Source organism: Peromyscus californicus, unplaced genomic scaffold (assembly GCF_007827085.1).
Source record: "Peromyscus californicus insignis strain IS unplaced genomic scaffold, ASM782708v3 Scaffold_9__1_contigs__length_137607984, whole genome shotgun sequence".
NCBI lineage: Eukaryota > Metazoa > Chordata > Mammalia > Rodentia > Cricetidae > Peromyscus > Peromyscus californicus.
The window spans coordinates 123928723-123956005 of NW_026294617.1; the positions used below are offsets into that span (position 1 = coordinate 123928723).

The window sequence follows — 27283 nt, forward strand, 5'->3', positions numbered from 1 at the left end:
CCAGCTATGTCAGTTATCCCTTCATTTGTTTTTTTCCAATTTCAAACCATTCATTATGGGACCATGCAGAGTCCCAACTCCCTGCATTGTAATATTACCCATTCTTAATGTGGGAAAGATTCTTTAAATAAAACCGAATTTCCTCCTTAAGAATTCCCAGGTTGCGGGGTGTTGGTGGTGCATGCCTTTAATCCCAGCACTCGGGAGGCAGAGGCAGGTGGATCTCTATGAGTTCAAGGCCAGCCTGGTCTCCAAAGCGAGTTCCAGGAAAGGTGCAAAACTACACAGAGAAACCCTGTCTCAAAAAACAAACAAACAAACAAAAAACAAACAACAAAAAAAGAATCCCCAGGTGTCCCACCAGATCTGGTGACTTTTCATTCTGTCCACAGCAGTGGTTACGGTGACAGCAGGGCTGTGCAACAGTGTTGCTTGGCTGTGGCATGGGTGGTGGGGTGCTCCGGCAGCCAGACCAGTGCAGCATGTGCTGGGCTCGCAGTGGCCTGCTGCTGCACTGAACGGGCCAGGCTGCGGGCACCCACAGCTGCTTGTGTGTAGCCAGCTGCTGAGGGTATATGGTGGTGGCAGCAACAGTAGAGGCCCAGGCAGGTGTGAGTGGGTGTCGAGGTGGTCAAACTAGCACAGCAGTGGCTGGGGAGAGGATCCAGAGAAAGCCCACAACCCATGGGGAGAGGGAGCAAGCTGCCTGAAAAGCAGACACGGGTGGCGGGGGATGTACGGGAGAAACATGCATGGTGGGAAGTGAGGGCACAGGGGCCACCTAAATGACACAGCAGGCTAGGAGCAGCGACTCAGGCAGCTGTGAAGCCAGTGGCAAGCAGCTGCCCGTGATCTTGTGTCCCGCGTTGGGTGCCAAATGAAATGCTTACTTATATTGTTGTATTATTAAATAAAATTCGGGAGTCAGATTTCGGGGGTAAAAGCCTAATTGACCAGAGAAGTGGCAGAGAAGTGACCAGTATCTGCTGTGGGATGTTCTGTATGGCAAATGTGTTGCTGATTAGTCAATAAATAAAACACTGATTGGCCATTGGCTAGGCAGGAAGTGTAGGCGGGACAAGGAGGAGAATAAAGCTGGGAAGTGGAAGGCTGAGTCAGAGAGACACTGCCAGCCACCGCCATGACAAACAGCATGTGAAGATGCCGGTAAGCCACGAGCCATGTGGCAAGGTATAGATTAATGGAGATGGATTAATTTGAGCTGTAGGAACAGTTAGCAAGAAGCCTGCCACGGCCATACAGTTTGTAACCAATATCAGTTTCTGTGTTTACTTGGTCGGGTCTGAGGGGCTGTGGGACTGGCAGGTGAGAGAGTTTGTCCTGACTGTGGGCCAGGCAGGAAAACTCTAGTTACAAGTATCCTCTTCTCTTTCTCTCCTTCCCTGATCCAAAAGGCCTGTGAATCTTTCTAAGCCCCTCCCTAGTACTTCCTATGTCTCTCTATCCTGAACCCCAAAACCTCTATGGCTAATTCTGGTCAGCTACTTGCTAACTCTGCCCTCTGATTCAAAGTGAACTTTATTGTCAGTCTCGGAGTGTCAGTATAAACAAATATCCCACAATATCCTACAGCAAACAGATGAGTTAGAGATAAAGTCTTGTCACATTTTATCTCTTACATTATAACAGGGATTGTAATTATAATATAATGTTCCATTGGTTTCACAAAACATTGCAAGAATGTTAAGCTTTATTTTGAGAGAAAAATAAAATTAAGTGTTTCTTGTAATTACTATCACAAACAGCCAAGGGGCCTTCAGGAGAGAGAGAGTTTTTGTTTTTGGGTTTTTTTTTTTTTTTGGTTTTTTTTTTTTGAGACAGGATTTCTCTGTGTAGTTTTGCGCCTTTCCTGGAACTCACTGTGTAGACCAGGCTGGCCTTGAACTCACAGAGATCCACCTGCCTCTACCTCCAGAGTGCTGGGATTAAAGGTGTGTGCCACCACTGCCTGGCAGGAGAGAGAAAGTTAAAGTCTACGGAAGTGACCATGTATAGCTAGACTTGCATGCCAGCAAGCTCTAGGGGGATCTACCTATCTCTACCTCCCTAGCACTGTGATTGCAGATGCATGCTAGGATGACTGGCTTTTGTATGTTTCCCAGGGATTGAACTTAGGTCTTCGTACTTGGATGGCAAGTGCTTTACCAGCTAAACCCTCTCTCTAGCCCTTCCCCATTAATTTACTAGAGGCCTAGCTTAAGTAAAAAAATTTTATTAGGGAAGCGGCGTCGGCGGCTCGAGCAGAGGCAGCAGCCGGACGAGCAGCTGAGGCGGGCGGGAGCGATGGTGAAGATGGCGGCGGCGGGCGGCGGAGGCGGCGGAGGCGGCGGTGGTTGCTATTACGGCGGCGGCAACGAGGGAGGCCGAGCCCCTAAACGGCTGAAGACTGAAAACGCCGGCGACCAGCACGGAGGCGGCGGCGGCGGAGGATCCGGGGCGGCGGGCGGCGGCGGCGGGGAGAACTACGATGACCCCCACAAAACCCCTGCCTCCCCAGTTGTCCACATCAGGGGCCTAATTGATGGTGTGGTGGAAGCTGACCTTGTGGAAGCCCTGCAGGAATTTGGACCCATCAGCTATGTGGTGGTGATGCCAAAGAAGAGACAGGCGCTGGTGGAGTTTGAAGATGTGCTGGGGGCTTGTAATGCAGTGAACTACGCGGCCGACAACCAGATCTACATCGCTGGGCACCCTGCTTTTGTCAATTACTCCACCAGCCAGAAGATCTCTCGCCCCGGCGACTCTGATGACTCCCGGAGCGTCAACAGTGTGCTTCTGTTTACCATCCTGAACCCCATCTACTCCATAACCACGGATGTTCTTTACACTATCTGTAATCCTTGTGGTCCTGTCCAGAGAATTGTCATTTTTCGGAAGAATGGAGTCCAGGCTATGGTGGAATTTGATTCTGTGCAAAGTGCCCAGCGGGCCAAGGCCTCACTTAATGGGGCTGACATCTATTCTGGCTGTTGCACTCTGAAGATCGAGTACGCAAAGCCTACCCGTTTAAATGTGTTCAAGAATGATCAAGATACTTGGGACTACACAAACCCCAACCTCAGTGGACAAGGTGACCCTGGCAGTAATCCCAACAAACGCCAGCGGCAGCCCCCTCTCCTGGGAGATCATCCCGCAGAATATGGAGGGCCCCATGGTGGGTACCACAGCCATTACCATGATGAGGGCTACGGGCCCCCCCCACCTCACTACGAAGGGAGAAGGATGGGCCCACCTGTGGGGGGTCACCGTCGGGGCCCAAGTCGCTATGGCCCCCAGTATGGTCATCCCCCACCCCCTCCCCCACCACCCGACTATGGCCCCCACGCTGACAGCCCTGTGCTCATGGTCTATGGCTTGGATCAATCTAAGTTGAACTGTGACCGAGTCTTCAATGTCTTCTGCTTGTATGGCAATGTGGAGAAGGTGAAATTTATGAAAAGCAAGCCGGGGGCCGCCATGGTGGAGATGGCTGATGGCTATGCTGTGGACCGAGCCATTACTCACCTTAATAACAACTTCATGTTTGGGCAGAAGATGAATGTCTGTGTTTCCAAGCAACCAGCCATTATGCCCGGCCAGTCATACGGGCTAGAAGATGGGTCCTGCAGTTACAAAGACTTCAGCGAGTCGAGGAACAATCGGTTCTCTACCCCAGAGCAGGCAGCTAAGAACCGCATCCAGCACCCTAGCAATGTACTGCACTTCTTCAATGCTCCGCTGGAGGTGACCGAGGAGAACTTCTTTGAGATCTGCGATGAGCTGGGAGTGAAGCGGCCAACCTCTGTGAAAGTATTTTCAGGCAAAAGTGAGCGCAGCTCCTCTGGGCTGCTGGAGTGGGACTCTAAGAGCGATGCTCTGGAGACCTTGGGCTTCCTGAACCATTACCAGATGAAAAACCCAAACGGCCCGTACCCGTACACCCTGAAGTTGTGCTTCTCCACCGCGCAGCACGCCTCCTAATTAGATGCTGGCAAGAGCACGTCCGAGCAGGAAAACGTCTTTCCTTTATGCTGTTGGTTTTCTTTGGGTTTGTTCTGTTTTGATTTATTTTTGCAGTTTTTGTTTCTTTTTAAATGCTAGGTCAGTAGACGCTTAACCACAATGGAAATTCTGGAACTCTGGAGGGGGGGAGGGGAACTGGTATCTCCCAAGATTAACCTTCACTTTTTAAGATAACTGTATGTGTGATTTTTTTTTTCCCTGTTCATACATTTGTGCTGCCCATGTATCTTGGCACATTTCAATAAAATGGTTTGGAAAATAAAGCTGCAGCTAGGGCTTCAAAAAAAAAATTTTTATTAGACTCATTTTTTATTATGTGGGTTTTTATTTATTTATTTATTTATTTATTTATTTATTTATTTATTTATTTATTTATTTATTATGAGGGGCATGGTTGATATAGAGTCTCAAGTAGCTTGGGGGCTGGCCTTAGTACAACTGAGGATGGATGACCTTGAACTCCTGGTCCTTCTGCCTGTACCTTCCAGGGGCTCGGTGACAGGCATGTGCCTTCATGGCCAGCTATGATTAGTTTTAAATACTATTTTTTGTCAAAAAACCCAATGTTTTATTTATTTTTTAATTGACTGTATTGTCTCAAGGTAAGACCAGATGGTAAAAATACTGTGGGAATCTGATATGCTTGGTTTTGCCAGTAGCTTTATTCTTGAACAGAACTGGAGTGAGAGTTACCAGATCCCATATCTGACCAGTAAGCAACAAACAAATCTACATGTCCCTCTTGGACAAGTACCTATGAAGATTAACTTAGTGGAGTGAACCATGGCCACAGTCCCTGGAAGTACAGACACCTGGGCCATGCTGAGCCAGAGGCCCTGGGACAGTCACATCTGTACTTTAGCAAGCCCTCCAGGTACTCTTGACGCCTATGCTTATTGGAGATCCAATAGTGTTGGTCTGTTTTTATCTTATGACACCCAGAAGCAGGTCACTGAGGGTTCTGTTCCTTTGACTACCATAGTGATCTCTCCTTACAAGCTGATTTAGTGTCCAAATCAGTTTCTTCCCATGTCTTCCTTCATGTAGAAAAATCTAGAAGACAGAACCAGGCATTACAAAAGACTTTATATCAACATGTTATTATGTATGTGCAATAAAAATACTTAGTACAGCAGGGCGGTGGTGGTGCATGCCTTTAATCCCAGCACTCAGGAGGCAGAGCCAGGTGGATCTCTGTGAGTTCAAGGCCAGACTGGTCTACAGAGCAAGATCCAGGACAGGCACCAAAACTACACGGAGAAACCCTGTTTTGGAAAAAAACAAAAAATAAAAAACGAAAAAAAAAAACCTTCGCAGTTATGGGAATATATGATATAATCAGCATCTTTGGGTAAATGAAAGAGAGATCGATGACTGACTGCAAAATTAGGCTTACTTTTCCTCTGATTTGGCTAACCACCTGTCAGTATGGTGTGTGCAGATGACTCTGGGACACTCAGTTCATTTTATTTCTATCAACATTAATGTCTTGCACTGATTAGCTTTGTTGTTCAGAAACCCATGCTGTTTGAATCTCAATATTGAGATATTCAACTCTCTTTCTCTCTCAACCTGGATTGAGTCTTGGAATAGAAAAAAAAAACAAATATTAGTGGAAAAAGTGATAAAATGTGAATAAAGTCCAACGTTTATTTAATTGTAATGCACCAGTGTTGGTTGTTGATTTTGAAGATGTTACTATGGTGATGTAAGATATTAACATTTGGGGATACTTAGGGAGGTTGACACATGAACTATCTGCACTATTTTTTGTAAGTACTCCAAAACAGATTTCTCCTTGACCATTTTCCTGAGTTCCATAAGAATGTTCATTGAAAAGAAATTGTAGAATTGCTTTGTACCAACCCAGCCTGCCTGTTCATAGATCAGTAGTTTAACTTGTTTTGTCAGTGTGCTCCCAAAGCTACCAACAGTCTCCAAATACATTCACTAAACATATAGAGATCATTAAAGCTGGGAAGAAGCCCTCCTTACTCTCCATTCCTTTGACTTTTATATATAGTTTCTGCCTGAGTACTTTGCACTTGATGATATATTGTTTTAATAATAATCCTTAAATCATTTCATGGTTGACTGTTCCCACCCACCCCTGCCCTCCTCCAGAACACTTACTGCAATATGCTGCAGGAAGTAAGCATTCACTAAGCTCAGATCTCTGACTAACTGACTGACTCAATGTGCTACCTGTAATTATATTTTAAATTTTAATCACGGCAGTTCCAGGAACTCTAGGGGATAAACTCAAAATCAACTATTCAATTTTGGTTTGTAGAAATTGTCTAGATTGAATAGACTTCATCAAAGATTGTTAAAATGCAAAAGTTTTCAGTAGAAACTGGAATATAAAAAATTCGGTGAAGGTGCATAGTTCATGGTGAAGCTAACATTTCTAGAATAAAATTCTGTAGAACACAGTTACTCATCTTCCTATTTTTTTAAGACAATCAAAAATCATAAATATTATCTTGCTGTAGTTGTTGCTATAGCTGGAGAAATTCGGAATAAAGCCTATAGTAGGAAGAACCATTTCTCTTTCTGATCATCTTCATTATCTGTGCAAGTGACAGTCAAAGCTGTTTAAAGGAATCAAGAGCTAACATCTAACACTAGAGACTGTCAAAGTGCTTCCATCATTTCATCTGAACTTTTATATAATTCCTCTAAGGTGGATTTAAGGCAGGAAGAACCTTCATTTGTCCAGTGGGAAGATAGAAATTCAAAGATATGAAAATAACACCCAGGTTAAACTATAAATCACAACCTTATGCCATAAATTATCACTTTTAAATAATCATAAGCATAGTCATAGGTCCATTTTGCTTATGGGAAATGATCGGATGGAAACAGTCCCACACATTTTTATGGAGCTCATTTTTTTGGCTCTCAAATCTATTTTCAGAAACAAAACACTTGAAGTGCCATTTAGAGCATTCAAGAGAGGCAGGTGTATGGAGCTTGCAGCAGTGAATGTAAGGGTCATATCTGCTTTGGTTCTTCGGTTGAACTATTTAAACCCATGGGTTCTAGTGAGTATGTAGTACAGCTTGATACAGTTTTGGTAAAATTAAGAAAACATGTATTTTGTATAATTTCTCATTTCTATAATTAAACCTTGGGGATTTATTTTAGGTATTCTCAATGATAGTAAAGTAGAAAATAGTTTTCTCTATGATCTCATGAGATGAGGTAACATATTAAAATTTATTTGACTGGTATAATTACAGAATTATTGGCTAGGAGCCAGGAGAATTACTTATTTTCCACTAGGTTAAGCTTCTTTTCGGGAAATCAAACAACTTTCAAATACCTGAATAAGATTATACAAGCAAGTCACTCAGAGAAAGGTATAAAATATGGGCTAATAAGCCTAGGTTTACCATTTGAATTGTGTGAAAACTACCTTTTAACCTTCTGTAAAGTAATGTATCTTAGCATTTTACATATTGATAAAGGACATGAAATAGATGTGTTTCATGTTTTAACTCAAATCTTTAGCATGACTAGTTCTTCATCACTGTGAAATTAACATCTATTGTAGACAGATAAAAAGGCTTGTTCAGGCTAAGGGGACGGACTATGTCATGTTTTCCTCAGGCTTACTACAACATAGTAAGTAGGGGCCAGGGTATTGATCTGCAGTCATCTTTATTAAAACCTTAAATATGAAGTTCTGTTTAGTGCATAGAATTTCTTCCATCCATATAAACTGTAGAGTAAGATTACCCCAGTATTTAGTCATTCATACTAAAAATATTTCTGAGCATTTAGAACAAGACATGGACCTTGTGGGGAAGATCGGGTCATGAGACAATATAAAATCTCTCCCTGCCTGGAACTTAACATCTAATTCAAAACCCAAACACAAATATGATGGTTCAGATCTCAACCAGGCATTAAGTAGCATTGGAAAAGAAGAGCATTGCATGAAGTTTGTCTACCAGTCAGTATTTAGTAAATATTGTAATATCGATAGACCCCTGAGGGTTTTTTTTTAGATATATTTATTTATTTATTTTTTGTTTTTGTTCTTTGTTTTTCGAGACAGGGTTTCTCTGTGTAGTTTTGATGCCTGTGCTGGATCTTGCTCTGTGACTGTAGACCAGGCTGGCCTTGAACTCACAGAGATCCACCTGGCTCTGCCTCCCAAGTGCAGGGATTAAAGGCGTGCGCCAACACCGCCTGGCCGTTTTTTTTTTTTTAAATGTAATACAATATTATGTTTAAGAGCCTAGGTTTCAGCGTCAAGCAGGTGTGTGTAGATGTAACCAACCTTCTTATTAAATAAGAAACACAGAACCAATGCAAAGAAGAAAGCCAAGAGGTCAGAGCTAAGAGCTAAAACCTTACCCTTCCTCCTGCGGTGGTCCTACCTCTCCGAACTAGAGCTACTTTCTGTGTTAAAGTCTTTATATAGAGTTCCTGTTCTGCCTTCTCACTGGTTGTAAACCCAACCACATGACCGCCTCCTCACAGCCTGTCTGTATAGGCCTCCAGGTTTTCTATGATTGGTATTGAAATTAAAGGCATGTGTATCCAATACTGGCTGTATCCCTGAACACACAGAGACTTACCTAGCTCTGCCTACCAAGTGCTGGGGTTACAAGCATACGCCACCACTGCCCTGGTTTCCTATGGCTTGTTAATAGCTCTGACCCTGGGCAACTTTATTTATTAACATACAAATAACATTTTAATACAAATAAAATATCACCATAGGTGTGGGTTCCCATCCCTGCTCATGTTGATGAGCTATATGAAACTGAGCAGTTCCTTCTACTTCTCTAGAAGTCTGTCAGTTCTCTTCTTCTATAAATGAGTAGCATCTAGACTACCATGGTGAGAAATGAATGAGTGAAATGGACATCATGTGACACCAAAATTTTACTAACTACCTATTATCAGCAGTTCATCATTGTAACCAGAAGATTTCTCATGAAAGTCAAGAAGCAACATAAGCCAGTCTACTTTGTTATTAGTGTGTGTGTGTGTGTGTGTGTGTGTGTGTGTGTGTGTGTATGTGTGCACATGTGTGTGTGCATGATGTGTGTGTGTGTATGAGAGAGAGAGAGAGAGAGAGAGAGAGAGAGAGAGAGAGAGAGAGAGTTGTATGTATGCACAATGTTGTCATATTGTGTGTGTGTAGGTCAGAGGACAACTTGGTAGTTGGTTCTCTCCTTCTGCCTTGCTGAGACAGGTCTTTCTTGTTTCTGCCATGCCGCTACTGCCAGCTGGCTGGACTGTGCTTTTGGATAATTTCCCTTTCAGCATCTCCCATATTTTGGTTGAAGTGCTGGGACTACAGATATGTACAACCACATCTGACTTTGTTTATCCACTGAAAGCTGAAGGAACGCTCAGTTTCATATAGCTCACCCTCTTGTTATAACTTTAAGATGACCTTTGGATATTAAAAGTCCAATCTGAGGTCTAGAGACACAACTCTTGTGCAGAGGACTTGCCTAGCATGCTCAAGACCCTGGGTTGGTCCCCACACTGCAAAGAGACAAAGCAGTATAGTCAGGTCACAAATGTCTTCCTGATAAACTCTTCTAGGCATCCTCACGATGCTTCTGTCTGATGGAGCATTGTCCTCATGGTTGGAATTTTTTGTCAACTTGACACAAGCTAGAGTCATTTGGGAAGAGGGACAATCAATTAAGAAAATGTCTCCACAACATTGGCCTATATATTGGCTTTCTTGGTTAATGATTGATGAGGGGGTTCCCAGCCCACAACAGATGGTGCCATGTCGGAGCAGATGATTCTGAGTTGTATAAGCAGGAAGGATGAGCAAACCATGAGGAGTTGGCCAGTAAGAGGTGTTCCTTCATGACTTCTGATTCAGTTCCTTCCTCCTGCTTCCAAGTTCCTGCCCTAACTTCCCTCAGGGAATTGAGAGTTTGACTTGAGAGTTGTGAAGTACAACCAACCCTTTCCTCCCCAGTTTGATTTTGGTCATAGTGTTTATCACACCAATAGAAACACTGACTGAGACAGGCACTTGGGAAATGCGTGCAAAGGATTGCTTAGTTCTCCAGTGTGAAAAGGCAGGTCTTCTGATATCTTTCTCAGCAACTTGAGCTATGTGAAGGGACCTTTATCAGCACAAGGCATACCAAGACCAAGTTTTCAGCACAAAGACTTATTTGCCCTAGAGGAACAAAGGGCAGGGAATAGGAGACAAAGACAGGAGACAGAGGACAAGGGAGAGGGAGAAAGTGTATTTGTCCTGGAGGGACAAAGGACTGCCTCTGGATAGAGAGGAGACAGACGTGGCTCATAGGCAAATGGCAGTTTATAAAGGTAAAAGGGAAACCCTGTGTTAGGACAAGGTGTTTAATTTTGATTGGACAGATTAATTAAGGTAGCCACAAAGGGGCTTTTGATTGCTGGACTTCAATACTTTGATTGCTGGACCTTGGTAGTCAGTCTCAGAAGGAGGAAGTGGCCAAATATGGGAATAGACCTCGGAGGCTAGCTACAGGAATGGAATCTAATGGTATTTAGCAAGGCCTTCCAGAGCCATGTTTGCTATGCCCAGGCTGGCTAGAGCCCCTTCCTTCATATCTAATCCTCTCATTTCATGTGTGGCCTCCTTCCTTCATGCATGGTCCCCTTACTTCCTGTTGGTTCCCTTGCTCCACTTCAGTCTTTTTGGCCAGCTATTCAGCTGAAGTTTGGTCTTCTGGGACTTCTCTAGGAACTGTAAAGACTTTGCTGCCCTAACTCTAGTTACTTAGCTTTTTGTTGCAATTCTTGTTTTTCTCCTTCTCAGGATAGTCCACCACCTATCCACATGCTCAAACCAGCAACAATAGATTTTTATTTCATTCTTACACATAATTTTTGTCTTTACAAGTAATTTGCTTTAGTTTCCCAGTTTGGTTTGGGGATAGAAAAAGAACCATGTTACTTGTTTCCAGGGACTTCTTGATGTACCTAGTGTATGAATTATGTATAATAAAGACATGGATAAGGCAAGGGAAGGAGGAAAGGATGGAAGATGGATGCTCGGAGGAACATACCAACTTTTGAGGACTTTTAGTATCCCATTTGTTCTCTGTAGATGATTAAGGTTCTTTGATATCTATCATTTTCAACATTGGAGTATAGGTAACAATAGACACAGCACACACAGTGTGAGAACAATTATCACCTTGAAATGCTAAATATTGGAGGTGACAGAAGAGAGAAGAAAGTAAAAAATGAGTCTTCACTCTAAGACATGGGTGAATAGAATAGCACAACAGGGCAAGTCTTAAGTGGAGAGATTTTAGCCGCACCAAAACTAAAGAATTCATTTTTGTTCTCATATTCTGATCTTAGAAGCCTTTAGATAGGAGATTCTGTTTCACCTAAGCTATCTTCCAAGGAAACATGTTCTTCTTGCCTTTCAAACAAATGAAATACAAGTTATCTTTGTAAAGCAAAATTTTAAAGATTCAATTGTGTGCCCATGTATGCACAAATGTGCACATGCACTTAGGTGCCCACAGAGGTCAGAAGTGGAGCATCAGATCATTTGGAGTGAAGTAACAGGTGTTTATATGGTGTGTGTACTGGGATCTGAACTCTGGTCCACTGATAAAGCTGTAAGTTCTTTAACCTCTTAGTCACCTCTCTAGCCCTTACAAGTTATCTTTCACATAACTAACAATTTCAGTTTGTTCATGAATATATAACCTGTAATATAGCTAAACTAAGAGATTAGAAAGGAAGATATAATATGTCACTGGTCTCTGAAATCTAAAGACTTGGTTTTGACTTTGGCTTCCTCGCTAGTCATTAAGGGCAGATGCTTGATTTCATAAATACTGTAAAAAAAATCTGCAGTCAATTTGTAAGAAGCCAACCTTACAGAAATGAGTTTGGATTATCAAGAATCTTCCCCCAAAGGAAAATGACAAGCTAGGTATGGTGGCATGTGCCTGTGATCCAACTATATGGGAGGTGGAGGCAGGAGGATCAGAATTTCAAAGTCGTTCTAGGCTAGGTTGTATGAGACCCACTTAAAAAAAAAAGCTTTAAAAGTGACAATGTGTAGACCCTGAACCAGTTTATGGTATATCCCATTATATGAACTTTACTGAGAGGCTAGTACATCCAAACAAATGAAAAAAGTCACCACCAAGAACAACAGCAAGCCCAAACTACCAATTCTGGATGCTACCAACTTTAACTAAACTATATGCTTACAGGAGAAAAGACAAATAATTTATATTTACCTTGATACAATCAGTTTCTGTTTACATTGCTACTCTAATTCCAGGAAATAAGACTGACTGAAAATATAGACTATTGACTCGTGAATTAACAGGAATTGTTGATTAGCTTCAATTCCTCAGGCTGGAAGGGATCAAAGCTCCTTTCTCCACTAAGATGAAGGGTTTGTTGTTGTTATTTCATAGCTGTCTTACTCTGAAACCGAAAGGTGACTCTTTTTCTAGATCATTCTTAGTTAGTGGTTTTGAATTAATTCTTGTGTTCTGAGAGTCCCATTACCAAAGACCCTGGGTCCTACTATGATGGAAACAAACAGTTTCCTGGTTTTCTCTTCCTTCTGTCACTGTGCATCTCATTTACTCTTATATTATGTTTTAATTAGATGTGAATAATGACTAAGCATCATGGTCATAAGGATTGCATTTGATTACAGTAACCAAGCCAACTAACATGCAGTTCATTTCAGACACCCCCAATGTTCTCAGTGCTTTCTATCTGTGATTCATTTAACTCTTTTGACAATCCAAAGCATTGGATATGCTGATGGGTCTCATTTTCACAGAGATCTGACTACCTGGTCAGAACCAGAATTCACACTCAGGCAATCTGGTTCTTAAATTCTCAGTGGCCATGCTATGAAATGTTTCAAGATATAAAACACAGTATCTTATTAGTAGTTAAACACATAATGATATTTTGGAGTATAAGCTTATTATTCCACAACTGTCATAAAACAAAGGTTTATTAAATATTGGTGAATCTAGTAGGTAAAAAAGGCATATTATGTTTGCAAGTAAAGGTGAAGATTAGGAAGAGCAAATATTTGGAGATTAAAAAAAACTTCTGTCCTATCTCTGTTAACTGTCCCTCGCCACGAATGGTCTGCCCACCCCTGTCAGGGAGCAACTGCTTTAGCAGACATTCTTCTGTGCATCCACTATGAGTCTAAGCAATATGGTTCATTGTGGAATGCTGGTTTCTGATGGGGAAGTTCATCGACTTATTCAACAATCAGTATTCAGAATCTCCCCACAAAGTTCAGAGATCCATAAGGAAATAAACATTGATATAAATAATTAGAACACAGCAAAAAAAATGCAAACCAGGGATGATTTGCCAGGTTTATGATGGGAAGTGGTTGGAAGAGGATGTAAGGGCCATGTAGTCACCCGGGAGGGAGGCGTCTTTAAAGAGGAAGTGTTTGAGCTGGGCAAGTTTGATCTCCAGGTGGACAGGAATAGGGAAAGGCTTTCCTGGTAGAGAAAACAGTATGAGGAAAGATGGTGGTTATGAAATAAGACAGGGCATCTAAGGAAATACAAGTCCCTTGATGTTATGGAGATGTGGGTTCAGGTAAGGAAGAGAATTGGAGATGAGCTGGAAGAGTAGGCAGGGACAGAAGAATTTGAAGAAATAGGGACTTAGGAGAGCCGATGAACAGTAGCAGTCAGTAAGTGGGACAAATAATTTAGTATTTAAATAAACCAAACTCTTAAATTGCTCCAGCTGGTTGTCATGTGTGCTTCCTGTAACCAGGTTCTCAGAGTTGCCTCAGTTTTCCCCTTTCTGAAGGTGTTCACAGGCTGCCTTTGACTTCCTGAACTTCCCAAATGCTCCCAATACATTCCATTCTTGTTTCAGGTAAGAGTCTGTTCAAATTACATTCCCTTTGTTTCCAAGCTAAGACCCTGTGTGAAGAATTGATTTTCTTATTTCTCCCTGATGAAGCTAGCTGGAAATTTTACATGAAGTTCACTTTGCTTCCTAGAACTCAGCCAACAGTCCTTCTTCTCTGGTTCTTGAGGCTGTACCAAGGTGCGCAGGACCCTGGCTTGCTTCGCTCTCAGAACTGGCAGACCTCAGCCTCTTCTCTCTCCAGCCCCTTGTTGGAACAGAGGGAACCTCGATGTAGGAAAGTCTTTTTTGCTTTATAGTTGACCGACATACCATTTCTGTTTGGCATCAGAACTCATCCTTCCTACATAAATCTGTGCATTTTTATGACCTTGGAAGGATAAGGATTTCCAACCTCACAGGCCTCTGTTGCTTTCTGTCTTGCTCCTGCTCCACGGCAACTTACAGGCTGTAAATGTATAATTATGTGCTTGGATTGGGAGACAGGATGCAAACAGAAGAAAAAATGAAAGGGTACAAGGAAGGGAAAGGACCAAATGAACACTTCAAAATGCCCTGCCATTTAATAACCAAACAACACTGCCTATGCTATCATATACTATTTTTATGATTGTTTTGCTTGTTTTTTGTTTTGTTCTTTACTAACAGATAGCGTATATTTATTGTTATATGTTTTCCTTGGTACAGAGTGGATTTTTGTTGTGGTAGCAGGACCTCACGTAGCCCAGTCTGGGCTCATGTCTGCTAAGGAGCTGGAGGATGTCTTGAATTTCTTTCCTCCTTCCTCCACAGCTTAAGTGCTGAAGTTACAGGCATACACCACCATGACCCGTTTATGTGGTACTAAGGACTGAATGTAGGGCTTCACATATGCTAGGTGAACCCTCTACCAATGGAGCCACGTCCCAAGCTCCAAAGCAGTTCTTTTTAGTCACAGAAATTCCAGCAGTAATTACACTGTGTCTGAACATGAGTAATTAAAGTCAGAAGCCTTACTTCTCATCATAGCGTTTAGGGTGTAGACTGTCAGGATTCAGCTGTGACTGTTGGTTTTTGGATCTCTGACAAGGGACTGGCATTTAGTCATCTTTCTTTCCTCCATTCCTCCCTCCCTCCCCCACCCTCCCTCACTTCCTCTCTTCCTTCTGTTCTCAGGAGAGAGAGAGAGAGAGAGAGAGAGAGAGAGAGAGAGAGAGAGAGAGAGAGAGAGAGTGAGAGTGAGAGAGAGAGAGAGAAAGAGAGAGAGAGAGAGAGAGAGAGAGAGAGAGAGAGAGAGAGAGAGAGAGAGAGAGAGAGAGAGTCAGAGTCAGTCCAGGCTTGCCTTGGACTGGTGGTGATCCTCTTTTGAGTAAAGGGAATACAGATGTGAGCCACTGTGCGTGGCTCATGTACTCCTCTTTGCTATGCATGCCTGTGACATCTGGAATGCAAAGATCCTTGTCTACTTTTGTAGAATATCACCCATCCAGAAGGTGGGAGGTAGGGGGCATAGTAGAAGAATGTGAGTTTTAATGCAATCCTTAGTTGACTTTATGTTGACATTTCTACAGTAATCATCACCAAGATAAGTAGAAGTGTGGTGTGCTGATTAATTTTTTTTTTTTGTCAACATAACATGAACTAGAGTCAACTGGGATAAGGGAACCTCAACTGAGCAATTAACCTACATTGGATTAACCTATGGGCATATCCATGGGGGCATTTTATGATTGATGGTTGACTTAGGGGTGGGGGCTCAGCCCACTGTGGATGTTACTACCCTGGGTGGATGGTCTTTGGCTATATTGAACATTAGCCGAGTAAGCCATAGGAAGCAAGTCAGGAGGCAGCATTCCTCTGTGGTTCCCTTGAGTTCCAGTCTGCAGGTTCCTGCTTGAGTTTCTGCCCTGACTTTACTCAATGGGGGACTGAGATATGGAAGTGTAATCAAGTAAATCCTTTCCACCTCAAGTGGCTTTTGGTCAGTGTTCTATCCCAGCAGGAGAGAAGCCAAGTAGGACTTGTGGGCAGAACCAGGGCTCCCTCTGATCCTGACAACACTCAGATTTTTCTTTCTCATATCATTTCTTTCTTTACTACAGAAACTTGGAACTTCACCGTACACAGAAGATGGAGGAAGAAAGAAAAAAGACACTGAAGAGAACAACCAGTGAAGGGATCCAGAGACGACAATGAAAAACGAGTGTGAAGGAGAAACCAACACCCTTAAAAGATTCTCCACGTATTCAAAAGCAAAGGTTTAAATTTAGTCAACAAGAGACTAAAATGTCACACTTGCCTGCTGTCTTCGCACACCTGCACCCACCCCCATCTGTCTCCCCTTCACCAAGCCTTTCTGATAGAGAAATTTTCAGCTGTGCATAAAGAGAGCCATCTTATGACAGTCACAACTGTCATTAACACTTTCTTTGGCTATTTGACTCAGGGTAAATGATGGCTCCTTATTCTTTGGATTCCTCCAATTAAACAGGAAGTTGCCTCTAATGCCTTATTGATGTGGAGTGAAGTTGTCCATCTTCCAGGCTGTTTGAGATCTTCAATGGTGGGAATCAGAATTCAAAGTTACTTCCTATTGATCTCCTCAGAATGGAAGTAGCTTGTGTTCTGGGTTTCCTAGGACCACTCCATATTCTTGTTCATATATGTATTTTGTTTCCTGTGGCTTTTTAAAAACCTGTATCTTATTGCCAATATTTGCTAAGTTTTTCTTGGCTTTCATTCTTTTCTTTATACAAATGTAGCTGATAGTCATATACATGCTGATTTATTAAGAATGATAGTGAAGAAAGCTTCATTCATTCCTTTTATTACAGATTTGCCTTCTATTCAAGTTTATCTGACATGAAGGTACCAACATTCCTGCTAGCAAATACTGGTATTTGTCTGTTATTTCTTTTGACCCACTCTTTCTCCCTCCCTCCTTTCCTTCCTTCCTCCCTTTCTCCCTCCATCCCTTCCTTCCTTCCTTCCTTCCTTCCTTCCTTCCTTCCTTCCTCCCTCCCTCCCTCCCTCCCTTCCTTCCTTCCTTCCTGATATAATATGAAGCCCCCTTCTTTCCTCACCCAGTTGGCTCACAAGGGAATCACCAAAAGTGGCTTTGTCCAGTGATGGCCTTTCTTTCTTTTAGAGACCTGCTTTTATAATTACCTAGCTTTGATGTTTATGTTTCCAAATTTGCTGCTGTTCCTTGGTGCTGCAGTTGATTTCCCTCACAAGCTTTCACCCTCGTAACTCGACTTCCCAGAGGCAAGGGCATGCTCTGTACCTGGCTGTCTTATGAAACACTCGGGTTTGCCTGACCCACCCCTCCTCAGTTGCACCACCCAGGGCACTCTGAAGAAGAAGTAGACCTGGCTGGAGGTGAGCAGGGCTGTACTGGCTCCAGATGAGCTTACACCGACATGGAAGCCCCAAAGCCAGGCTGTGGGACGTCCTCTCCGAACCTTCTTGAAGTAAGTTTTCGCTAGGTTATTTTACTGCTGGTTTTTGTGATGCCACTTCTGGGGCCTTTTTATACTTGCTACAGAAATCAGAAGTGTTTCAGTGCAGAGTTCCACAAATGAGGGTGATCAGCCACGGGCTCATTCTTGCCTGTAAATCTCTCGTCTCTTGTTATTTTATCCTGTATGCCTTGGTAAAAAGACTTCCTAGGAACTACCATTACTTCTTGGCTGGCCAAAAATGAAAAGAGAGCTTTAGGGGAAATGAAGGTGAGACAACATGTTTAATTGGTGACATTCATACATTTTTCTTACATTTTATGTGCCTTACGGCCCATCTTTATAACATACTTTGTCTGGGTCCCGTGAGTTATATCAGCTACTATTTACCACTTACTCAACACACATTCAATTGACAAATTGAAAATAGACAGATCTCAAACAGACGGTAGCTCTGTGAGCTCGGGGAATTTGTATGTTGGCTGCTCTGCTGTGTTCCCAGCCCTGGGATCTGCCTGGTAAAGACAGAGATGCTTATCATTCAGTGAATATTTGCTGAAGACTGGCTGATTGAACCAATGAATGAGAGTGTGGTTCTTAAAAGCAATTAATGTATTTGTAGTAGGAGTTATTTTTATACACTTGGTGAGTGTGATGAAGTCTATCCTTCAGAAAAAAGCTTTAGGAAGACAGATACCCAGTAGCAGAGGGTCACTTCCTTCTGTGTACAGACCGGGCAGCTAGGTTATGTCCTAGACAATTTTGCCTTAAAGGAAATGCATGGTTCGTTTACAGTTTTTCATTTTCTCTTTTAGTTATAAGGTAAAAAGAACTCATGTATAAAGACAATGAGTCCATTTTGTTGATTAGTTTTTCCCATGTTAATTAGTGCCTATCTTTTAGGAATGCCTAGGTACCAGTCAGGCAGTCATGTTGAACTCCACAGCTCAGCCTGGAGGTTGAGCATAGCCAGGCCCTGGGGTAGCCCTGGTACGCTTCTACCCACAGCTTACCGGAAGTGCCAAACACAATTTCACTTGAGATTCTGTTTTTTTTTTTTTTTGGTTTTTCGAGACAGGGTTTCTCTGAGTAGCTTTGTGCCTTTCCTGGGACTCACTTGGTAGTCCAGGCTGGCCTTGAACTCACAGAGATCCGCCTGGCGGTGGTGGCGCACACCTTTAATCCCAGCACTCGAGATTCATTTTTTTAATTTCATGTTTGCTATTCTTCTTCTCTCTCTCTCTCTCTCTCTCTCTCTCTCTCTCTCTCTCTCTCTCTCTCTCTCGCCCTTTTGGGATAGCAGTAAAAAGATGGGCGTTAAAGATGAGGATCTGAGATGCTGGTGGAGGACTTGACTATGTCCCTCAACCACCGCCTTCTCCCATCTACTTAGCTTGGAATGCACTTTTCCTCCTTTGTTTCTCCAGGAGAAAAACAAAGTGGACACCAAACGCAGATTTGGCAGAGGGCTCTCCCTGTGAGGATAGCATAAGCTTCAGAGTGACGTGACCAGCTGTGCTGCGTCTGCAGGAGCATGACCAGAAGTTCTGTGTGAGGCTTTTAGCCAGTATACTGAGCTATAAAAAGCCTGTTACTCAGCCTGATGCTTTCATGTTGTAGTTGAAGTGTTATGGGAGTTCATTTTATAAGAATTTAACTTCAACACATAAATCTTTCTCAGGTCAGCTAGACTTGGAGGGTTTTTTTTTTTTTTTTTTTTTTTTTTTTTTTTTTTATCCCTCTCACTTAGAGTTCATCCAAGGCGATCATTTCTAAAACTAGTCAATTAGGAAAGACACCATAGTACAATGGGAAAGCACACAATTGCAAGCAAGGATCCGGCGCTAACAAGCTTTTTATCCAGAATAAGTCAAACCTCCCCCCCCCTCCTTTCTCAGCTAAGTGAAGGACATTTCTTGGCATGAACTGTGACACGGCACTCAGCTCTCACGCTCTGGGTGCAAGATCATAACACTACCATTCTCACTTTATGAATAGTAGAAAACCAAGTATTTGAATGAACCCTATCATCTATTCAGTAAATGTTAGGTAAATCAGAGTGTAACTTAACGTAATCTAGCCAATCCACTTAGTTTCTGGAGGAGAGAACTAAGTGAACTTCAGTCGTGTGACTTGGCATGTTGTTGCTGTCAATCATGGGCTTGGTCACCTTTTGGTGACAGTGATGGATAGAGGAAGCAGAAGTTTTCAGAACATGGTAGAACTCTCTTTTTTCTTTCTGGCATTGCCTATTGTGATAGTCCCTACACATCTTGTGGTAGAATGTTGGTGGTATCATACTTAGCCATGTGTTAGTTGCAGTCAGGTTCAACACAGACCCCAAGCCCTTAGAGAAAAGGAGGGTGGTCACCCTCTTCTTAAGAAACCTCAAATTTCTCCTTCAGACTTCACTTTTCAAATCATGCCAATTGTCTAATTAGTGAAGGAAGTCATGGGGGAAGGTCTATTTAAGCAACCAAAATTTTGGGTGCTAGTCCACACCCCATGTGGGGAATCTGATAGGTAAGTGGTGTGAGCTACCTTAGGTCTCTGCTCTGCAAGCAGTCTTCCTGCTTAGATAGGGAGTCATCAAGGTGTAATCTTGTGTTCCTCCTAGAGGGTGGACTCTCTCTGACTCTACTGTTTCCCTGAACATTATCACTATCCTCCAAGTGACTCATCTTTGAGCTCCCTAACCCTCACCACTACATTGGAACATTAGGTACGCATGACAGCAGTCTTAGTTATTCTTCACACTAGTTACACAAAATCATACCTCACGAATTGTTAGAAACATGGGTTTAGAGGTGGGCAGGACTGAATTTGAATCTCAGCTCTTTTATGAACTACAAATATATCGTTGCTTAATCTCTCCCATCCTTAGTCACTCTTCTTGTAAGATAGGAAGGGTGGTTATGCAAATCAATGACACAAGCATGCAAAATACTCAGGCGAACACTTACCATATAATGTGTGTTCAACACATAATGGCAACTGTTACTATTCCCCTCTCCTCTTCAGCCTATTTCCCTCTAGCAGGTTCATCCTCCTAAGGTCTGACTCTATTGCTCAGCTCTCTTCCTCACCTCCAAAGAGGAAGAATCATAAGTGTGGAAAAAAGTCATTCTCTTCGGTGGGATACTTGGGATACCATTTGCTGTCTGTGTGATTTTGAGTAGTTTCTTAACTTCCCTCTGCTTCAGTTTTTCTGTTTGTAAAACAGGAATAATCTTGCTACTTTAGGAGATTATGAGGTTCATATTATTTAACTTCAGCGACTAATTTTAATTAAAAACTGTTGTTTAAACTTTGTCACAGTGGCTGCGCCTTAAATCTACTGCTATTTCAGTCAGCAATTGCAACTCTGTAGTTACCAGCTTGGCCACTCAGGCCATGGCCTGGTGGGAATTCTGTTCCTGCAGGCACCTGCTCTGCCAGTGACACTAAAGATAGCTTTAGCTAAATCTCTATCATTCCATTTATAAATAAGACTTGAGATTCAAAGGCTGGGGTGAAAACCTGCTAACTCAGGGAGGTTGAGTAGCACCGAGCTGACCTTCTCTCCTTGTTGGCATCTCCCAAAGAGAGTGTCTTTCTGCTCTGCCAAACAAAAAATTCTGCACCAATCCAAATCCTTCCCTCCCCCTTCTGGTGCATCTCTCTATCTCTCCCAGATGCCTCTGATGCTCTGTGATTACTTTCTGTCAACTAGGTTCTAACTCAGGCTCCTGACCCAAGGTTAATTTTATTTAATTAATGCAAATGCAAACTTGGGGCTCAGGGTGTGATCAAATATCCCCCAACACTTCCCCCTTTTTTGTCTAAATAAAAAGGAAAGGTTTTAACTCTAACATGATAAAACTATATATAATAAGAACAGCTTAAAGTTCTTATTATATATATCAAGTAAGGATTACATTCACATTACAGTCCATTTGTATTTGGCAAATTCAAAGAAACTACTCTATTATCGATCCTATCTTGGTGGGTCTGAAGTTTGGTACCTAATTCACTTTCTATCCTAATTTGTGTTACCAACCCAAAACTATCTTTTTAGATTTCAAAACATTTTCTTGGATAAACAATTTAAGCTTTTATGTCTTTCAAGTTTATACACTTTATACCTCTTTTGTGAGTTTCTTTTCTGAAGTTGATAACAAAGAAAACTGTAACTATAACTATCTTGTCTTCAACTCCATCAGAGACCTGAGAAGGATATAATATTACCTGAGCAATCAGGAAGTACAGAGCAAACAACTTCCAAAACTAAGAAATGACACAAACAGCTGGCTGCCTGGACAGTTCATCCAAGTTTCCTCTATAATGTTGGGGCATTCATCTTCAGCCTACAGGCCTAGAATACCTGACAGACTTTTCTGTGAAGCAGAAATTTTGAAGGCCTGTCCTACCTTCTCTCGTCAAAGTTCAGCAGTCACCTTCTTTTGTGTTTGGACAACTTCTTGTCAGCAGTCAAGGCAAGGGCAGTTCCTTTTCTAGTGGATAACTTTATCACAATGAAAGCAAACTTCATATGTAAGTTCTTCAATGCCCACAATCCTTTTTTGAAATAAATTGGTGCTGCCAGGAGCAGATGTGTCTCATTGTCATAAAAAGCCTTAGGTTATTTAAACATCTTAAATTCCATATTCAGTAGGTTTCTGAAGTGTTTGAAGACTGCCTATCTATCTAAAATATACCTCTGTTTAACCTTGAAAACATACCTAAAGTAACAAGCTTTATTATTATAGATCACTAGCTACTAATCTGTATTTCTTAATTATACATTACATTGTTAAATGAGCCACATTAAGGTACAATACCTTAAGCAAGAGTAGAAACATATATAGAGTATGTTCTAACAAAAATAACCTTAAATTTGTATCAATAATATACAAGATACCTTAAACAAGAGTAGAAGCATATATAGAGTGTGTTCTAGTAAAAGTAACCTTAAATTTGTATCAACATACAAAAATCCATACCAATGTAAAATATTTGAGATTAACAGTTGCTTTTCAGTTTAAAGTCAATTCAATAACCTGCCCTTTTATCCTATCCTCTCCATAGCCCCCTTTTTTATTCAGAGAGAGATCCTTGAATCCAACCTCCCTTGCTTAGTTTCCTCCCTTACCATGACCAGTAACAATTTCCAACAAACTCCCCTAAATGATGACAAACATTCCTAACTCACCCAAGGACCAAAAACCACCGACCCCACCCCTTGGGAATGTGGGCACCATATTCTTAAAATCCTGCTGTCTGGGGGGAATGGCATCTTTAGGGGAGCCTGAGAAAATTGGGATAATGATCGAGTCCTGGAAGAGCTAACTGTTGTCTAGTCTGTGTGTAATGGGAAAGTGCAGCGCTTATCTGAAGTCCTGGCTGGAGTAGTCTGTGAGGCTGGACCCTCTCAGCTAGCAGCTTTGAAGTTGTCCTGAACAGTTTGTAGTCCAAAATTGATCTTTGGGTGGTGTTTGTCAGCTTAATAGCATTATCACCATCCAGGTGGAATTGTTGCTGTGGAGCCCATCATCTTTTTGGAGACTTCAAGGTCACTGTTAGGAATGGTCATAGTTCACTGAAGAAAAATTAAGTATTTTAAATGTCATATGCAGCAGATCTCAGAGAAGTTAAAGGACCATAGTCTATTAAGTATATCTGGGGTACACAAGCTTAATTCCTAGTTACCCGATTCAGACTTAAGCCCTAAATCATGTATAGGAAGCTAGATGAAGCCTCTTTCTAGAATTAGTACTTTATATGAAATTACAGTTTCATCTGTACCTGAGTCTACCAAACCCTCAATTTCAATGCCACTTATTTGTATTTTTAGCTTTGGTCTTTGATCATTTATAGAAGTTTGCCAAAGTACTTGTTTTATGGTCTCCCTTGAAAATTTTGTTTAATCTACAGAAGCTGTTCTCTCATCCAGAGCAGTATGGTTTTCAACAGCAGGCATTAAGTCTTTTAATTGCTCTGTGGAGAGGTTCCCCAATGCTGACAGGTAATTATTGAACCAAATTTGACATTGGGGCCCACAAGAGGTCCCCTAGGGTTTTCCAATGACAAAGAATTACCTTGTCTGTCCCACGTTGATCTGCATTCTTTAGTCCCATGCCAGCCGTTGCCACACTTGTTTCCATTGGTTTATAAATACTTTTGATATTTCCCTGTATTTGTTTCTTTGGTCCTGCTGTTTCTTCTCTTTATGTTGCAGGGCAGTTTGGTGGATAGAGTAGTTATTGCCTGGGGACACTCTTAGGTTTAACGTAGGCACCAGCATTGAATTATTAGAAGCTATGTGGAGATCAGTGTTGCCAAATGAATCTTTTCAGAGGGAAAGACTGGCTGGTTTTTACCTTCTCTGAGTCCTGATGCAGAAGTGGAGCCCCATACTTATATTTCACCACATTTAAGAAGTAGCGCCAATGTTTCACAATACAAAATAATATAGTTTTTAGGGTTAAGATAAATTTTCATTCAACTGATGGCTAAAGAATTTTCCATGACTCTCCATGACCATACACAGCATTGCTTTGTACTCTGTAGTTCATATTCATCTGGACAGTCTCCGAAGCAGATTCCATTGTTATCCCATCTCCTTTTCACAGATGAGGAGGAAAAGCACCAGGAGGTTGACTAATTTGCATAATGACACACTTAGTAAATGGTAGAACATGGATTTGAAGCCTAGCCCCAAAGTCCACCCCTATGGCTTCCAATCTTTTTTTTTTTTTTTTTCCTTTCAAGACAGCGTTTCTCTGTGTAGCTTTGCGCCTTTCCTGGAACTCACTCTGTAGCCCAGGCTGACCTTGAACTCACAGAGATCCACTTAGCTCTGCCTCCCAAGTGCTGCGATTAAAGGCATATGCCACCACTGCCTGACTCTTTGGCCTCCATTCTTAACATGAACAGAGCTAATACAGGCCTTTGAGTTAATCACCCTTTAAAATAAAGAAATGAAATCTGAGTAAGTTTGATTTAGTATTTTCAGAGAATTAATTTTACAAGGACCCACATCCCTGATCTAGCATGTACCTCATCCTGATGTCTTAGCTTGCCTCAGCAGTGAATCTGAGAGTACCTTAAACTGGACTCTGCCCACTTCCTGCAGAGTTCAGGGTAGGACGGAGGATGAGAAGGACTCGGAGCCTCCACTCCCACTTCGACATGCATGGTCTTGTTTTATTCCCTTCAATACCAGGATTCTAAATAGAATTTACTTCCAAGAAGAGTCTGCCTTTACAAATTCTCTCAAAATAGCTTTCCTAAATCTTTAAAAATTTCTGACCCAGAGAAGTAAATGGACTAGAACTTTTGGGGTAATTCTTATTAAGTATTATTTCTGGCTAGGGAACTGCTGGTGTGAGTTTGGCAGCCTACCACATAAAACTAGTCTTCCAGTTAATACCCAGCATGTGAGTCACACAGTCATGGCCCATCAGTGTCACCGACAGCTGAGTATGAAACAAAGGCTGGGACACTCAGTGTGGATGGAAATAATAATCAAGAGGGTGTCCAATGGCTCATTCCCTGCAGTTTAGAAATTTATCTGTCAAAATGGTGCTCAGCATCTTCATAAGCACTTGCTTTCTTATTATTGTTTCTGTCAAGAGCACACAGTTCAGATATAACAGTTAGTTATATCTGGTTTCAGTGGATTTTGTAGTGTCTTAGAGTTTTCTATTGAAGAACAAAAGTCTGGCTTTGACAGCAACACATGTTCTGGTGATTGTGGTATCTGTGAATCTCCTGCAGGTAGTCTACTTTGTAGCAAATTCAAACACATGCCACACTGATCCGGCAAACAGCGTGACAGGTTCTGCTGGGCTAAGCTGTAGTGCACGTCAGTCAGCATCTGCTGGGCTCTTCTGTGCACTTCCGCATGTCTTCTGGATTAACAAACAACTCTGGGGTCATTTTGCAAGAACTCTTATCTCTGTCATCTACCCAGCTTTGATCTTTCATGGGGTTCCCCATCCTCCACACCCCAGCAGTATCTGATCACCTTGGCCTATCATAAGCATAGTTAGCTTAGTCGGAATTTACCCAACTTCTGAATCTTTCTTCTTTGTAATTTTCCATCCACTGACCCTTGCTCCACTCCCTTCTACTCATCTGTGCTATATATGGAGTTGAACCCAAGCAATTTCTGTCCTCCACTGCAAAATACTGTCATGTACCTATGGTGATGACTTTGAGAATATTTTCCTTTCATATTTAACAAATCATGCTTTGGGGATGGAGAGATAACACAGAAGTTAAGAGCACTGGCTGCTCTTCTAGAGGATTTGAGTATGATATCCAGCACCCACCCACATGCCAGCTCACAACTGTCTTAAACTCCAGTCCCATGGGATCTGACATTTTCTTCTGACCTCTGTGGACACTGTACACAGGTGGTACACAGCCATATATACAGACAAAACACATAAAATAAAAATACAATGAAAAATATTCAATTATTCTTTACATTTATTCACTGTATGTGTATTGGCATACCGCTATGGAAGTGTGGAGGCCAGAGGACAAACTTTCAGGGGTCCATTCTCTCCTTCCACCATGTGTGTTCTGGAGATTGAACTCAGTTTGTCAGGCTTGACAGCAGAAAGTTTTTTCAGTTAAGCCATCTTGCCAGCCCTAAAATTATACTTTAATACATACAGTCTCAATGGGATTGTTTTTTAACAAGGGGATAATTGAAAAGCATGTGACATTCAATGTAAGGGAAGAGTGTTGCTTAGATTGGCATCAAAGAATGCTGCTTTTTCCCAGAACCAGCTTGTGGAACTGCAGGTTCTTGGGTCACCCAAGTTCTTGGATTAGACTTTAGGATTGATTCTAGAATGCCTCATCTGTTGTCAAGAAGCCATAAAGACTGATGAATTTAAGTTGTATTTTTTAAACTTCTGCTTGTTCTTGTCTCATCAAATTGATGTTAATTGGCTTTGTTTAATTCATTCAACAATTATCTCTGTTCTTCTGTTAGGTACAATGCATTGCTTGTTGTTTGTTTTGAGATGCAGTCTTACTAGGTAGCTAGTCGAGGGTGGCCTTGAACTCCCTGTGTGACCTGTGTGTCCATCACCATATGGGTTAATGTTTTTTTTTTTTCTTTGCTTTTTTTTTGCTTTGAGACAAGATCTTGTTATACATGCTAGCTTCCATCTCTCTTTTTAAAAAAAGATTTATTTATTGTGTGTATAATGTTCTGCCTGCATGTATGCCTGCATGCCAGAAAAGGGCACCAGATCTCATTAGAGATGGTTGTGAGCCACCATGTGGTTGCTGGGGACTGAACTCAGGACCTCTGGAAGAGTACCCAGTGCTCTTAACCTCTGAACCATCTCTCCAGCCCATCTCTCCAGTCCAAGCTTCCATCTCTTTATCCTCCTGTCTGTCTCCAAGGTATTGGGATTATAGGCATACTTCATCATGTCTGGCTACCAGGAACTCTGTTTTGTTTTGAGGCAAGTTTTCACTCTGAGGTCCAGGCAGGACCTTGTATTCATGGTGGTCTGATTGCCAACCACTCTTTTAGGGGCTAAAAACAGATACCTCAGAGCACAAAACAGAAGCATTTCCAACCTTGCAGAGTTTATTTTCTTGTGTGGAGGGACATACACAATAGATACTGAAAGGTTACATCAGGTAGTGGAAAATGCTAAGAATGGGGGCAGGGAGAGAGAGGAGGAGGGAAGGAGAAGAGAGAAGTGAAGGGACCATGCACAGGGGGTAGGGGTCTTCAGAGTGGGGAATTATCATGCAGTGCTGGTCAGCTTGGCAAGGAAGGCCTTCCTGAGGAGGTCAAATGTTTCAGTGATGATGAGCAAGAAGTAGGTTCCAGGATTATTGGAGCAACAAGAAGGCCAGCTTAGCTGGAGCAGAGTCACAGGGAATACAGCCAGGTGATGTCTTTTTTTTTTAATTTATTTTTTAAT

The 27283-nt window shown here is 42.0% G+C and overlaps 2 protein-coding genes across 2 annotated transcripts in view; both read left to right on the forward strand.

Annotated features, from left to right (window-relative positions):
• The first annotated feature begins 684 nt into the window (after nucleotides 1-684).
• Nucleotides 685-4239, forward strand: LOC128106709 (heterogeneous nuclear ribonucleoprotein L-like). The gene is made up of 2 exons (XM_052732237.1): nucleotides 685-735; nucleotides 2209-4239. The coding sequence occupies exons 1-2, from the start codon at nucleotides 685-687 to the stop codon at nucleotides 3979-3981; spliced, it is 1824 nt and encodes a 607-aa protein (XP_052588197.1). The 3' UTR covers nucleotides 3982-4239.
• Nucleotides 4240-17049: 12810 nt separating this feature from the next.
• Nucleotides 17050-27283, forward strand: part of LOC128105861 (uricase) — a 143457-nt gene continuing 133223 nt past the window's right edge. The window contains exon 1 of the mRNA XM_052731170.1: nucleotides 17050-17354. Within this exon, the coding sequence (XP_052587130.1) occupies nucleotides 17304-17354 (51 nt within the window). The 5' untranslated portion in view covers nucleotides 17050-17303. The remainder of the gene's footprint in view (nucleotides 17355-27283) is intronic.

Coding starts and splice junctions, on each gene's coding strand:
- LOC128106709 (XM_052732237.1), top strand. CDS start 685: ATGGGGAGAGGGAGCAAGCTGCCTGAAAAGCAGACACGGGTGGCGGGG. Junction 736..2,208: donor AGACACGGGTGGCGGGGGAT/GTACGGGAGAAA, acceptor TTAATTTACTAG/AGGCCTAGCTTAAGTAAAAA.